This window comes from Apium graveolens, chromosome 10 (assembly GCF_009905375.1).
Source record: "Apium graveolens cultivar Ventura chromosome 10, ASM990537v1, whole genome shotgun sequence".
Taxonomy (NCBI): domain Eukaryota; kingdom Viridiplantae; phylum Streptophyta; class Magnoliopsida; order Apiales; family Apiaceae; genus Apium; species Apium graveolens.
Window position 1 is genome coordinate 197,838,624 of NC_133656.1, and position 16,294 is coordinate 197,854,917.

A 16,294-nucleotide genomic window follows, 5' to 3' on the forward strand; every position below is an offset into this window, starting at 1 on the left:
GTCAGGGTACGTGTTTACTCTGAATGGTAGTACGATTAGTTGGAAGAGTTCCAAACAGTCTACAACGACTGACTCCACAGCGGAAGCAGAGTATATAGTTACAGGTGAGGCTGCAAAAGAAGCCGTTTGGATGAGAAAATTTGTTTCTGAGTTTGGAGTTGTTCCTAATATTGAGGAGCCTATTGTGTTGTATTGTGATAACAACGCAGTAATAGCACAAGCCAAGGAACCTAAGTCTCATAAAAATTCCAAAAATGTTTTACGACGCTTTCATTTGATTAGGGAAATCATTGAAAGAGGAGATATCAAGATTGAGAGAGTTGACACACATAACAACGTAGCAGACCCACTCATAAAGTCATTGTCTCAGATTCACTTTGATCGTCATAAAGAGATGATGGGTATTAGATACCAGGGTAATTGGCTTTAGTTCAAGTGGGAGATTGAAAGTGTTTTTCCTAAATCCAATCATGTATGATGAGTTAGGAAGAACTTTCTTGTATTCTTATTTAATTTCATTAATATTAATAAAAGACTTATTTTGATTTTATTATGGGCTTTATCTATTTAAAGTGTTTTGAATAAGATGTTCTATAGTTTAGAGTAAAACTTCTAGAATTATAATGAGATTATAATAGTGAGATCTAGAAGATGATAACTTTAGACTTAAATAGTTCCTGATCATAGGATAACTAATCGGAAGTTAGTGAATCCGCAAAGATTGTTATATACTATGCTTGCTCCCTTCAAGAGGATGTCTGTTCTCGTAGGCATTTGTGTGGTGACACTGTAGCTAGTATGTAGGTGCTTATTAGGGAATAAGTTCACTGAATATGACTCGATAAGTTGGACAACTAATGGAGATTACTCATGTGTCAATAGTTATTCACTGAGTGATAGTTGTACAAGTGTCCTTAGACTTGAGATCGTTAAAGTTATCTTGTATATAATGAATTGTGCTTTGGTTTAGTCCTTAGTCTCAAGGACATCCATTAGGTCTATTCTGGACATAGGAATTTGTGTATGAAGATAGTTAACATCAATAGAGGATCTACCCCTTCCAGTATAGGAAGAGAATATCCTATGTTATTCTTAGTATGCGAGTTCTGGAATCTCTGGCCAGAGTGTAGAAAATTAGAAAGGAGTTTCTAATTTGCATTAATATGAACTTTGCATTATGAATAAGAAATCATATGATTAAATTTGATAGGCCTGGCACGAGATCCTTGCCTTGTATTTAATCAGGATATTGTAAGGGTAGAAGGAATTCATTGTACGGTAACCAGTCACTGACAGGTTCTTGGTATTCTAAGCAGTGAATTCATATTATCCAGATAGTCGCGATATGTCGAGAAGCATCACTCGTGATATAGAATAAATATAATTAATCAGTTAATTATATTTAATGAATTTTAGAATTCATATAAATAATAAATAGAATGTTTATTATTATTATTTCTACTACCTGCTTAATATTGAAACTACAGGGTCACACCATAAAAAGATTAATTTATTGATGAATGTATTTTGAGAGAGCAAGTTGTTTTCTCAAGAGTTTAGAAAAATAATAATGATTAAAATAGTTTTAATTATTTTTTAAACATTTTATAAGATAAAATGTGGGATTTATATAATAATATATATTGATATATTAATTATATGAAAACCTAATGAGCCCTATATAAAGAATGAGATGAGAAGGGTTTTGGTATGCACTTGTATTTTCGTGAAAACTTAGTTGACACCCTCTCCTTCTTCTTCATCTTTCTCTCTCTCTCAAAAGAAAAGGGCACCACTTTTATAAAGCTTCATCTTTATAAAAGCTTAATCGAAGGATTATTCTTGGTAGATACCAGTAGAGTGCTTCACACTCTGAGGAGCAACTGCTAGCATCCATTATTATAAAGCTTCGATTTTCAAGGTATGATTACGATTCCTCCGCTCCCTTGATTTTATATATTTTTCTATATGTGCGATACATGGTTTTATGGAATAATTGTTATATCATGCTTCCGCTCGTCCGTAAATTCCTTCAATAATAACCAACACATTGTTCTCTAAGAAGGAGGTTTGCTTTTTGTTAGTTTCGACAAATCGGCCGTCTGTTATAATGGAAAGCCAAGATTTGCAAACTGATTTGAATCAGAGAAGTGACCTTACTGGTAAAAATAAAAGCAAATGGAATATTATATCATAAGAAAACTTATATGGGAAAGAATATGACAGACGAGCTAACTCATGCACCACCATATTAGCAGACCGTTTAACAAAAAACAGAGACACTGTGTTTAAATCCTCCAACATGTTCTGACAGTTTTAAATAATCTGTCCAAACAGAGACAACATGGGAGCCTTACTTCAAATTGCTTGTATCCCCAAATCCGATTCCATCGATACCTTACTTTAGCCCTTAGATTTGATCCAGCTGAGACCCTGAGAGCTTCTTTTATCCCCAAATCTTCAGTCATAGTATTCGAAACCATGCCAGACTTGCACTGCATTTTTGCTTGAATAAGTTCCCCTTGATCATCTCTAGCTATCAAGCCCAAACCTGTAGCATTATACTTAGTAAAAATCGCTGCATCCGCTAAGATCTTCATATAGTCAATATGTGGTGCAACCCAAAATTCTTGACTCTCTCCCCTAACTTAAAAAGGAAAATGCGATTGAGGTTTATTCTTCCAAGCTATATTCCATTGTAGAAGAAACTGCTTTACTTTTGCAATAACGACGTTCAACCGGGTAAAATTCTTGTTCTAGATTAACTCATTTCTAGCTTTCCATAAAGACGAACACACCTTAGCCACCAAAGCTCTTTTTTCATTGTCACAGACCTCCATAATTCTTTGCCACCACTAATAAAAGCTCATATTAACACTGAAGGGTACATATGGAAAAAATTGTTGCCAGCATGACAACTACCGTTTTTCTGCAAACTGGATTGACAAGTCACAGGAACATAAAATATGCTCCACTATTTCCTCACCTCGACGACAAACTTGAAAAACTGGGTTGACAACCATGTTTTTCTGCAACAACATGACCATGGTAGACAAACAATTGGATAAGGCTCTCCATATGAAGTTTAAAATATTTGGGGGCGCATTTACTCTCCACGTCTTCTGCCACGTACTAATCTGATCCTCTCATCCTCAAAGATTTTTCTGCTTTTGAAGGAGCCTGTAGGCACTACGAAAAATATACTACCCAGTGATGTGTAAAATTATATCTAACCGCAAGCGCACAGTGTCTATTGCTAGTACAAAGTGGCAGGTGCAGGTCGTATACACAAGGAGACTAAGTTTTAAGAATTTAAATTTAACTGTTATTAATTATTTCCGAGAGATGAACGAATGTTGAAGGTTTTTAACTAGCTTACTAATGCAAATTAAATATGTTTTTAAATCAATTAACTAAAGGTCTAGGGCGATGCAGGTTCACCATGTTTACACCAAGCTAATCATAAAAGTGTAGCAATCCAGTGGCTCAATTAATTAAAGTAAAAATTAATCTTTCCCGAACATTAACACTTTTAGAAATCCAGTGATGCTCCCGCTCTCACTTTCAATTCTGCTATCATATGTGTGCCTCTAGTGAGTAAAATCTCCCGATCTATTACCCCTAATGCATACAGATAATCTATGACATTGGCCAATTACACATATTAGGTATTAAAACATATCGAGTAGAATTAATTCTCTATTAATTAATTAAGTCATCTAATTTAATTAAGAAAATAAATTATATCTGCGAAGAATAATTTATTTATTAATTGAATTAATTGATTAATTAATTCTGAATTAATTTTAGGAATTTTTAGAAGTTTAATTGGTTTAAAAATAGTCTTAAATCAGCAAGACAATTGAAAATGAACTAGCATGACAATCTGGATTGTCATACCGATTGTCATGCCAAGTCATTTCAATTGTCATACCGAAAGTTACACTAAGAAGGAGATTGTCTTGCTAGTTCAACTAATTGTCATACCGAAAGTCTTGCTGGCCAAAGAAGATTGTCATGCCAGTACATGTTTACATTCGGCTGTTTGATAAAAAGGAGCAGAAGTCTATTATTTCACTATCAATCAAACAGAACACAAACTCAAGAACAAAAGAAAAAGGAGCAGAAAAATATTTCATCTCATCTGCAACTTCAAGATCAATTTCTAGATTGTAAAGTTAAATCCAATCAACTAGAAATACTTATCTTGTTCTTGTGTATCAATCTAGCGGATTAAAATCCCTAGAACTTAATCTCAAATCGTATTTAGCATTTGATTTTTTTAATTACAAAAATAGAAAAAGTTCATGTCGAATTTATTCTAGATTTGTAATAATTGATTTGAGAGTAATAATTAAATCATGATTACATCATTGTTACCCAATTAAACAATAATTAAATCATGATTTGTAATAATTGATAAAGAAAATTATGTTATGTGGAAGAAGAAGATGCTACTGTTTTTACAGGTTGCTAATCCCAAATATTTGCAAGTGTTGAAGAAGGGTCCAAAAATTCCTATGGTTATGGAACCAGAGGTAATAGAAAATGATGTGGTGATCACCAAAGCGAGAACTTATGTGAAGGATCCTGAGGACTTCTCTCCTGCTGAAATAGAAGAAGCTTCCCTGGATGCTAGCCTTCAATTAATCTTAGTAGATTCCCTTAATCCCCTGATGAATAGACATGTGATGAATTGTAAAGATTCCAAACATATCTGGGAAACTATTGAGATTATTAATGAAGGCACAGAGGAAGTTAGGGAGAACAAACTAGAAATCCTAACCTCTGAGTATGAATACTTTAAATCCAATCCAGGAGAAGGAATCACTGAAGTGTTTGAGAGGTACAATGCATTGATCAACAACCTGAATATTAATGGTAAATACTATTCCATCAGGGAGGTCAACAAAAAGTTCCTTTTAACACTGCCAACTCATCTCGAACATAGAATCACTGCCATAAGAGAAGCAAGAGATCTGAGTGAGATTTCTTTGGAAAGGCTCTATGGTGTGTTAAAGACTTATGAGTTGGAGCAGATTCAGCAGAAGGAAGTTTACGGGAAAGGAAGAGTGGTCAGCACGTCTACTGCTCTAGTAGCTGATGAACAACAACAACAATCACAATATCAACAACAATCTCAACAGTCAGAAAGAATGATACAGTCTTCCAAGGTTGAAGATAATGTGATAGTAGCAGAATTTGATTCTCCTACTACAAATCAATCAGGAGATGATTATTATTCCTTGGAAGAACTGGAGCAATTGAAGGATGAGTCAATGGCCCTGATTGTCAAGAGATTCTCAAATGTCAGATTCAAAAGGAATCCCAAGTTTAAGTACAAGTCCAACTACAACAGATTCCAGAAAGGTGGATCTTCATCCTCTAACACCAGCAGTGGTGGGTATAAAACAGGGATGGTTGATCGAAGCACCATTCGATGCTTCAACTGTAATGAGTTGGGACACTTTGCCACAGAATGCAGGAAGTCAAAACAAGCTAGGAAGAACTCTTACGATTCTAATCAGAAGAGTAAATCTGAAAGGGCGTACCTGGCAAAGGGAAGAAGCTGGGATGATACTGACAGTGAAGATGAAGAAGTTGGGAATCTTGCTCTTATGGCTAGTAATGCAAGCACCTCATCGTCAAGAAAAGAGGTAAAATTTACTGATGCTGAATTAGTTTATCATCTAGGAGGTTCCTTAGATTGTGCTCGTCATGATAATGAATTGTTAAATCAACAAATCAAAGACCTTGAGAAAGAGGTCAATGAATTAAGACTTGTGCACATTAATCAAGATAAACTAAAAGAACAAGTATCTTTTCTAGAGAATAGAGTTGACTGTTATAGACAACTCGAAACTATTCTCAAAGACAAGATCACCGGTCTTGAGGCTAAGGTTAAAGCTTACTTTAATTCTTGTTCGAAGTCCAAAGAGTTTTACAATAAGCAAGCTGTTAATCAAACACATGGAATAGGTTATGATTACAATGCTGCTATTGGAAAATTAGGCATAAACTCCCTTCCTCATGTATGTGCTAAAGGCAGGGAAGTACCACATGTGCTTAAGGGTGTTGATGAACCCCTCTATAAAGAATCAATTGCTGAACCATTTGATGAGACCTCTTTTATTATTCAAGAAGAAATCCGTGCTGAAGATAATGCTAATGGGAAAGCTGTCTCCAAGTCAAGTGTGTCAAAAGTTCCAGTCAAGGTTGTGAAAGCAACTGAGACTAACTCAGACACACATGAGTTGGATAACACAAATGCCATGTCTACCATGCATAAGTTGCCTATTGTTAATCCTTCTCATAAAGCATGTGGTGTTCCTGATTGTATGTCTTGTGCTTTTAATCTGTTGTTTGCTTATTTTAATGGTAAGCATGTTTCTAATGATAAGACTACTCCTCGTCAGCATGTGAATAATAGAAAGTATGATAGGTCTAAGACTGCTAGTCCTCCTAAAGCTAGAAAGGAGACATTTGTGCCTAAGCCTAAACAGAAATTTGTCAAGGCTGTTCACAAGGTCAAATGTTCAGTCATTGAGAACGTTGAGAATATTGAAATTAAGAATGTTGTTTTTCCTGATAAAGGCCAATTTTACAAGTATGCCGGACCCAGCCAAGCTTGGGTTCCGAAGAAGGTCTAATCCATTTGTATTGCAGGGCATTAAACAGGTACAACCGGTAGTGTGGATTCTTGACAGCGGATCGTCAAGACATATGATCGGAGATAGAGCCCTGCTATCAAATGTGGTTGAGAAAGCTGGCCCAGTGGTTACCTTTGGAGATAACAGCAAAGGTTTAACGGAGGGATATGGCTGTTTGCTAGCTGGAAATATTATCATTGAAAATGTATATGTTGTGCAAGGACTTGAACACAATCTGCTTAGCATTAGTCAGTTCTGTGACAACGGCTACAATGTTTTATTCGACAAGCTGAAGTGTCAGATTCTGCACAAGAAAAGTGAAAAACCCTCCTTAATGGGAATCCGGAAAGGAAATCTGTTCGTAGCTGACATGAACTCTGGAAGCAATCTTGAAGTCAATTGTTTCTATGCAAAGGCATCGTCAGATGAGAGTTGGCTATGGCACAAGAGACTTTCTCATCTCAATTTCAAAACAATGAATTCTCTTGTCAAAAGAGAATTGGTAAGAGGTCTGCCTCAGCTGAAATTCTCTCCAGAAGGACTATGTGAGGCTTGCCAGAAAGGAAAGTCAAAGAAAGCAAGTCACAAAGGCACTGACACATCTTCCATAACTGGTATTCTGCAATTATTGCACATGGATTTATTTGGTCCAGTTAATATCCTTTCTATGTCAAAGAAGTGTTACTGTCTTGTGATAGTTGATGACTATTCCAAGTATACGTGGGTTTTATTTCTTCACTCTAAGGATGAAACACCACAAGTTGTGATTGATCATATCAAGATGATTGAGTTAGATTCTAACGTCCCTGTTAGAGCAATAAGGTCAGATAATGGGACAGAATTTAAGAATGCACTTCTCAATGGATTCTATACAGACAAAGGGATTACCAGACAATTTTCAGCTCCTAGAACCCCTCAGCAAAATGGAGTGGTAGAAAGGAAGAATCGTACATTGATTGAAGCTGCAAGAACGATGTACTGTCTGGTTCATGAGTGACTAACTTCCGTGACGTTTCTTCATGTCTTGACTTTGATATTCTGATTGAATCCTTGTAATAAATGATACCCTGACGAGATCTCTGTCACTTGATTAAATCCACGATCTTGATTTATATCACTGAGGCATGATCAAATTCTTGAACTTCTTCCAGTGAATCTTCAAGTCTACAGATGAACAATGTTTCTTTATTCTTTGACAGATGTTACATTGTGAGATCTCTCTGACGATTGATCCACTATTTACTTATTACATTCTTATTTGAGTTGAGTTAAATACTCGAATAAACGAGTAGGCTATGACATATGCCTTTCAAAAAGTAATCCCCACACTTAAGATTCACCAACCCTAAAGTTGAATCAATATGCTCTACCTGTAAATCAAGACAAGAATAAATAAGTAGGCTCAAGAAATTTAGATTGGTGATATATGAAAGAAACATGATATAAGCTCAAGTGGGTTCACTAAGGATATATTTATCATGGTTACTGTTTAGGTAAATAAAGTTAACCCTAGTTCCTTTATCATATTCATGCACACAAATATCATGTAGTCTTAAAACGGTTTAAAACAAGCTCTTAGAGCAACATGCAAATGATGAACATCACACAACAAATAAAATCGATTGATAAAGAATGCATCAATCATAAATTAAGCTCAAATCCTCACAAGGCAAAAGCATACTCGACTCACTGAAATTAACTAAGAAGTATCTCAAGTTTTTAAATTTTCGCAAGCACACACAAGGAATTACAAAACATCAAATGATTTTCACGGATATAACAGTCAGAATTAATCATGCAAAATTAATCTACACAATGGGTACTCATCCATGCTAGCATGCTCTTGAGACAAGAAAATTATATACAAAATGTTTCTTTTTTTGAATTTTTTTTTGATTTTATAATATATGATTTTTTTTTGATTTTTTAAAATATAATATTATTAAGAACACATCCCCATATTAAAGTGCTTCATTGTCCCCAATAAACAAATATGAAAAAGAAAAGAAGAAGGAAAAAAACTACTAAAAAACTATATTATATTAAAATATTATAATAACATAATAATAACTAACACAATCCTAAAAAAATACAAAAAGAAAATAATAAAAAAAAATTATACAAAGAAAGTAAGAAATACTCCCCTAGTGCTTGTGCCCAAAATCCTCGCGTAAAAAGAATTAAGAATGGTTGTTCACATGCTTTAATTCCAGGCTCCGCTTGATTATGTATAAATTTAGTGCAAAATATTACACAAGGAGCACTGCAGCACAGGTGGTTAGGTAGTGCAAGTAGAAATCTTGCGAGCAAAAGGTTAGGGTTCAATTCCCACTTCCACCATTTCTTAACATTTTTATTACAGTGACGTGGCGACGATGCAGATAGATCGGAATTTGGCTGGTTGTAAATGGGCTGCAAAAAAAAAAGGCCAACGAAATAAAATTGTAAATATAAAATTGTAAATGGGCCAACGGAATAAAATTGTAAATGGGCTGAATTGAATTTGGCTGGTTGTAAATGGGCTGCAAAAAAAAAAGCCCAACGGAATAAAATTGTAAATGGGCCAACGGAATAAAATTGTAAATGGCCGCAGGTCAAAAAAATGAATGAATTTGGCTGGTTGTAAATGGGCTGCAAAAAAAAAAAAAGCCCAACGGAATAAAATTATAAATGGGCCAACAGAATAAAATTGTAAATGGGCTGCTGAGCTGCAGGTCAAAAAGCCCAACAGATTAAAATTGAATGTCTAAAGCAGCAGCGGAATAAAATTGTAAATGGGCTTCAGGTCAAAAAGCCCAACAGATTAAAATTGAATGTCTGAAGCAAATTGTAAATTTGTAAATGGGTTGCACGTCAAAAAGTCCGACAGATTAAAATTGAATGTCTGAAGCAGTAGCAACTTGATGTATGGCGTGAAATTGTGAAATTGTCTGCAGTGCGCCGCAGTAATATATTGTGCACCAAGGCGCGTGAAAAGGAACCGACTTTTTAGAAAATACAGAAGCAATGTACAATGCGGGTAGAGAAACAAGCACTGTGGATTGAAAATAAATATCTTCCAGAGGCTTTAGCACCGTGGGGTGTAAATGTTGCACCTCTGATCGAAATAAAAATCCACGCCGTGGGTATTAATTCTGCACTCCCATAATATCTTGCCAACAACTTTTTTTCTATTTCATAATTCTGAAACACTTTACACAAAATTTATCAAGGCACCTTGTGGGAGTAATAAAAAAAATACTATCCGAAAAATATACAAATATATATAATAATAATAATAATACAATAAATTACATTACCAACACACTGGGTTGCCTCCCAAAAAGCACTTTTTAAGAGTCATTAGCTTGATTTCTAACCTCGATTTAAAGCTTAGTAGCGAGCTTGTTGAGACGAACCATCTCCAACTTTCCAACAAATGCACTATCCACATATAATTTCAGGCGTTGACCGTTTACATTAAATTTTCCTCCATCGGGTCTCATAATTTCAATAGCGCCATGAACTTTATCTTCAGTAACAGTGAATGGCCCGGACCATCTAGATTTGAGCTTTCCAGGAAATAGTCGAAGCCTCGAATTAAATAATAACACATTGTCACCAACTTGAAAATCACGTCATTGAATCACCTTGTCATGCATTCTTTTTGTTCTTTCCTTGTACAGCCGAGAATTGTCATAAGCATCAAAACGAAGCTCATCTAATTCATTCAACTGGAGAAGTCGTGCTTCACCCGCAGTCTTCAAATCCATGTTGAGCTCTTTGATAGCCCAAAAGGCATGATGTTCGAGCTCAACTGGCAAGTGACAAGCCTTTTCATAGACAAGTCGATATGGAGTAGTGCCAATAGGGGTCTTATAAGCTGTCATGTAAGCCCACAAAGCATCATCTAACTTCAAATACCAATCTTTTCGAGAAATTGCAACCATCTTCTCTAGGATGCTCTTGATTTGATGATTTGAAACCTCAAACATGTCCACTTGTCTGAGGATGATAAGATATACCAATCTTGTGAGTAACGCCATACTTTTTCAACAATGTTTCAAATTGTCGATGATGAAAGTGAGAACCACCATCACTAATCACAGTCCTTGGAACTCCAAAGCGTGGAAAGATAATATTTTTAAAGAGTTTCATCACAACCTTAGAATCATTGGTTGCGGATCCAATAGCTTCAACCCACTTAGATACATAGTCAACAGCAACTATAATGTATTTCATCCCGCAAGAAGTTGGGAAAGGTCCCATGAAATCAATACCCCATACATCAAAAATTTCAACTTCTAGAATCCCCATTTGTGGCATCTCATGGCGTTTAGAAATATTACCCGTTCTTTGGCATGCATCACAAGCCAGACAGAAAGCACGAGCATCCTTAAATAAAGAAGGCCAAAAGAAACTGGATTGGAGCACCTTAGCAGCGGTCTTAGATGGACCATGGTGTCCTCCACATGCTAGAGAATGACAATGCCGAAGAATGTCATTTACTTCAAACTCGGAAACACATTTACGAAAGATACCAATAGCGCACTTTCGATACAAGAAAGGGTCATCCCAAAAATATTGTTTAACATCATGATAGAACCATTTTTGCTGTTGATAGGTCAATTATGGAGGATGAGATCCACTAACACAGAAATTTGTAAAGTCCGCATACCAAGGAATTTGAGTAGCAACTGTAAATAAGTGATCATCTGGAAAAGAATCGTCAATATGGATGTCTGATGCAATATCCGATTTAAAACGCAACCGCGAGAGATGATCTGCAACCACGTTCTCAGTACCCTTCTTGTCTTTAATTTCCAAGTCAAATTCTTGGAGTAACAAAATCCATCAAATAAGCCTTGGTTTTGCTTCCTTCTTGGCCAACAAATATTTAAGTGCATAATGATCTGTGTGAACGATGACTTTTGAACTAATGAGATATGTTCGAAACTTGTCAAAAGCAAAGACAATAGCTAGGAGCTCCTTCTCTGTAGTAGCATAGTTCACCTGAGCTTCATCCAAGGTTTTACTTGCATAGTAGATTGCATGCAATACCTTGTCTTTCCTCTGACCGAGAACTGCTCCAACAACATAATCACTTGCATCACACATGATTTTGAATGAAAGATTCCAATCTGGAGGTTGTATGATCAGGGCACTTATCAAAGCTTCCTTAATCTGGTAAAAGGACTCCAAACAAGCATCAATAAAGACAAAAGTGGCATCCTTAAGCAACAATTGAGTGAGGGGTTTTGCAATTTTTGAAAAATCTTTGATAAAACGACGATAAAACCCCGCATGACCTAAGAAACTCCTAATTCCATTGACATTAACATGAGGGGGGAGTTTCTCAATCACCTCAATTTTTGCTTTATCAACTTGGATTTCACGTTCAGAAATAAGATGACCAAGTACCACTCCTTCATTGACCATGAAGTGGAACTTTTCCCAATTCAAAACCAAATTAACCTATTCACAACGTTCAAGCACTTTAGAGAGATTATGCAGACATACATCAAAATCAGAACCATAAACACTGAAATCGTCCATAAATACTTCCATAATAGACTCAATGAAATCAGAAAATATGGCTGTCATGCAACACTGAAAAGTAGCAGGAGCATTACACAATCCAAAAGGCACTCTTCGATATACAAAGGTACCATATGGACAAGTAAATGTAGTCTTTTCCCGGTCATCAGGGTGTATCGGGATCTAAAAGAACCCTGAGTACCCATCCAAATAACAAAAGAATTTATGCTTTGCAAGTCTTTTTAACATCTATTCTATGAAAGGAAGAGGGTAATGATCTTTTTTTGTGGCGGTGTTTAACCTGTGATAGTCAATACACATTCGCCAATCAGTGACAACTGTAGTGGGAATTAATTCATCTTTATCATTTTTAATCATAGTGGTACCTCCTTTCTTAGGAACCACTCGAACCGGGCTTACCCATTTTGATTCGGAAATTGGGTAAATAATGTCCGCATCAAGAAGCTTTAAAACTTCCTTTTTAACAACCTCTTGTATGTTAGGGTTCAAGCAGTGTTGTCCCTGTATGCAAGGATTATGATCTTCATCTAAATGAATCTTATGCATGCAAAAGTCTGGGATAATCCCTGTAAGATCATCAATACTATACCCAATTGCTTTTCTATGCATACGCAACACGATAAGAAGTTTGGAAATTTGACCATCATCTAGATTAGAGCTAACAATCACATGAAAAGACTCATTATCATCAAGAAACACATACTTGAAATTATATGGCAAAGGTTTTAACTCTAATTTCTTTACCTGAGGTTTATCACAAGAAGTAATAGTGTTTGTCACCTCACAACATTGGCTTGGATCAACCTTACCATCCAACTCAAGAATCAACGAGTCAACTTCAGAATGTCTTTCCCCTTCAAAAGCTTCAAGCATAAGAATTACTTTCAACGCATCATTCAACAAAATTTGTGATAGCTCATCATGAACAATTTCATCAATAACATCAATCTTGCAACAAGTATTCTCAAGCAAAGGGGACTTAAAGAGCAGAGGTTAGAGTAAAAGTAATTTTATCATCACCAACACTCAAAGTTAGAGTCCCATTTTTAACATCAATAACAGCACCTGCAGTACAGAGGAGTGGTCTCCCCAAAATAATGGAAATTTGGCTATCCTCTTCCATGTCCAACACTACAAAGTCCACAGGAATATAGAATTTTCCAACCCTAACAGGCACATCCTCTAAAATACTCAAAGGATATTTTATTGAATGGTCCGCCATTTGCAGTGTCATTTGTGTGCATTTCAACTCCCCCATATTTAATTTTTGAAAAATCGAGAGATGCATAACAGAGACGCTAGCGCCTAAGTCACATAAAGCTTTGTCAATAAATAATGCACCTAAATGACAAGGAATTGAAAAACTTCTAGGATCTTTAAGTTTAGGTGGAGACTTATTTTGTAAAATAACACTACACTCTTCAATAAAAACTACCGTCTCCATCTTACCAAGAGATCGTTTCTTTGTCAAAATATCCTTTAAAAACTTTGCATATGATGGAACTTGAGAAATTAAATCAGTGAAAGGAACTATTACCTCAAGATTTTTGAAAAGTGTCATAAATTTACCAAACTGTTGATCTACCATAGTTTTATTCATCCTGCTAGGGAATGACAACTTAGGCACAAACGGTGGAGGAGCATTTACAATCTTCTCATTATCAGCTTTCTTGCTTCCTCCAGTTCCACTCTTTTCTGTTTCATCAATATCCTCCACATTGTCATCTTTACTAATTTCCTTTTCTTGCTCAGCAGACACATCAGCAGTAGGCATTGAAGGACCATCATAGGTAAGATCACTCCTAAGAGCAATGATATTCACATTCTCTTTTGGATTTGTTGGTTGTGATGGTAAAGAGCCAGGCTGCCTTGCTGTTGAAGAACTAGCTAATTGTGCAATCTGAGTTTCCATCATCTTGTTATGAACTTTCATATCTTTAATCTCTCGCATCAGTAATTTCAGCATCTCACTTGTCTGATCAGGTTGTGCAGCTTGACTAGCTTGAGGAGCGTAACTTTGAGGAGGCTTCTGATATCTAGGGGGATTTTGAGGTCCTTGAGAAGGCCTATATTGCTGCAGATTAGGATATTGATATGATTGCTGATATTGTTGCTGTTGATTCGGAACAAATGGATTCTGAGCATTGTTGTTCCTGTATGAAAAATTCGGATGATCTCTCCAAACAAGATTGTAAGTGTTGGAGTAAGGATTGTATTGTTGCCTTTGCTGAAAACATTTACTTGCTCCATCTGAAAATTTTGTGAATTTTGAATATTATACGAGCATTCATTACCGAAGTGGCCTTAAACACAACACACTTCACATAGAGTATTAGTCATAGGATCCATGGATGACAGTGCATTAATACTCATAGGAGGAGAAGATGATTGTGAAGTCTTCAATGAATGAATTTCTTGAGTTTATGAAGCGAGTTGAGATGATAAGAGAGAATATGCATCTACTTCAAGTTTACCTCTCTTCTTAGGTGCTCTCGGGTTATTGAAGTGATTTGCAGCCAAATTTGAAAGAAAAACATACGCATCATCAACTCCCTTGTCTAGAAAAACACCACCCGCAGCATTATCTACAATACCCTTTGTTTCAGAGTCAAGACCATTGTAGAAACGTTTAATCAGAAACCACTTCTCAAGACCACTTCTCAAGACCATGATGAGGGCATGTACGTTGAAGATCTTTGAATCTCTCCTAAGCATCTTTAAGAGACTCTCCATATTCTTGTTTGAAACCCATCATCTTGTCAATCAAGTCATCAGTTTTGTTAGGAGGGAAATACTCAGTTAAGAAAGCTTGAGTAATTTTGTTCCACTCAGTCACGTTGATATCATTCAACCATTTTTGAGCTTTATCACGAAGAGAAAACCCGAACAACATGACTTTCAATTGGTCTGCAGTGACACCCTGATGTTTGATGGTAGAGCAAAGTTGTTGAAATCTTTGCAGATGAAGTGTAGGGTCTTCAGAGGGAAGACCAGCAAACTGATTTTGTTGGATCATAGTGAGCAACGCCGGTTTGATCTCAAAATTTGCTGCTTCAATAGTTGGCATAGTAAGGCCAGTAGGCACACCACTCGAAGAGGGCTGTGAATAGTTCTTCAAAAATTTAATAGGAAGTTCTGCCATTATGATCTTTGAATCGCCGAAATTTTGTTGCCTTTCTTTTCTTACTCGATCTATGTATTGCTGACAAGTAATCCCAAAATCCGGACTAAGAGGAGTTACTTCTGCTTCTTTTTTAGACCTGGGCATCAACAACTAAAACAAGAAAAAGCAGTGAAATATGCCTCAATTGGAAGTAAACTCCCAATGAGATAATGGAAACAATCTAAAACAATTAAACTAAAATATATGGAAACTAGGCGTCTCCCCGGCAGCGGCGCCAAAAACTTGATGTGTAAAATTATATCTAACCGCAAGCGCACGGTGTCTATTGCTAGTACAAAGTGGCAAGTGCAGGTCGTATCCATAAGGAGACTAAGTTTTAAGAATTTTAATTTAACTGTTATTAATTATTTCCGAGAGAAGAACGAATATTGAAGGTTTTTAACTAGCTTACTAATGCAAATAAATATGTTTTTAAATCAATTAACTAAAGGTCTAGGGCGATGCAGGTTCACCATATTTACACCAAGCTAATCATAAAAGTATAGCAATCCAGTGGTCAAGTAATTAAACTAAAAGTTAATCTTTCCCAAGCATTAACACTTTCAGAATTACAGTGATGCTCCCGCTCTCAGTTTCAATTATGTTATCGTATGTGTGCCTCTAGTAAGTAAAATCCCCCAATCTATTACCCCTAATGCATACAGATAATCTATGATATTGGTCAATTACACAGATTAAGTATTAAAACATATCGACTAGAATTACTTTTTACCCATTAAACTACTAATCAAATTAAAGCATATTTATGGTGCAAACATGACTTCTATTTGCGCCCTAGAATTAAACTACTCACTCATGCTAGATGTAAAAATAATAAAAACAATTATGAATGCCATGTAAAACAGATACTAATAAAATGAGAATAGATAGGAATACCTTGAAATTTATACTAATGGAGGATAAGGAATTCAAGCTAAAACAA

At 35.9% G+C, this 16,294-nt stretch overlaps 2 protein-coding genes and 1 non-coding gene across 3 annotated transcripts; 1 reads left to right on the forward strand and 2 right to left on the reverse strand.

The window, feature by feature from the left end:
• Nucleotides 1-10,015: 10,015 nt before the first annotated feature.
• Nucleotides 10,016-10,579, reverse strand: LOC141691569 (uncharacterized). Its single transcript, XM_074496300.1, has 2 exons — nt 10,314-10,579; nt 10,016-10,223 (listed from the first exon to the last, which is right to left on the reverse strand). Exons 1-2 carry the CDS (start codon nt 10,577-10,579, stop codon nt 10,016-10,018), a joined length of 474 nt encoding a protein of 157 aa, XP_074352401.1.
• Nucleotides 10,580-10,616: 37 nt separating this feature from the next.
• On the reverse strand, nt 10,617-14,858 carry LOC141691570 (uncharacterized). Its single transcript, XM_074496301.1, has 6 exons — nt 14,663-14,858; nt 13,213-14,438; nt 12,469-13,166; nt 12,150-12,279; nt 11,643-12,104; nt 10,617-11,243 (listed from the first exon to the last, which is right to left on the reverse strand). Exons 1-6 carry the CDS (start codon nt 14,856-14,858, stop codon nt 10,617-10,619), a joined length of 3,339 nt encoding a protein of 1,112 aa, XP_074352402.1.
• On the forward strand, nt 14,853-14,958 carry LOC141694328 (small nucleolar RNA R71). The gene has a single exon (XR_012563645.1). It is a non-coding gene; the product is annotated as a small nucleolar RNA R71 (small nucleolar RNA).
• The last annotated feature ends 1,336 nt before the right edge of the window (nt 14,959-16,294 follow it).

What these genes read in the sequence shown, in the direction of transcription:
- LOC141691569 (XM_074496300.1), bottom strand. Translation starts at nt 10,579, where the DNA reads ATGGTTGCAATTTCTCGAAAAGATTGGTATTTGAAGTTAGATGATGCT. An exon ending in GCTTATGACAATTCTCGGCT is followed by an intron (nt 10,224 to 10,313) that starts GTACAAGGAAAG and finishes ATTTAATTCGAG; the next exon opens with GCTTCGACTATTTCCTGGAA.
- LOC141691570 (XM_074496301.1), bottom strand. Translation starts at nt 14,858, where the DNA reads ATGGTCTTGAGAAGTGGTCTTGAGAAGTGGTTTCTGATTAAACGTTTC. An exon ending in ATGGGACTCTAACTTTGAGT is followed by an intron (nt 13,167 to 13,212) that starts GTTGGTGATGAT and finishes CTGCTCTTTAAG; the next exon opens with TCCCCTTTGCTTGAGAATAC. An exon ending in TTTATGGTTCTGATTTTGAT is followed by an intron (nt 12,105 to 12,149) that starts GTATGTCTGCAT and finishes CGTTGTGAATAG; the next exon opens with GTTAATTTGGTTTTGAATTG.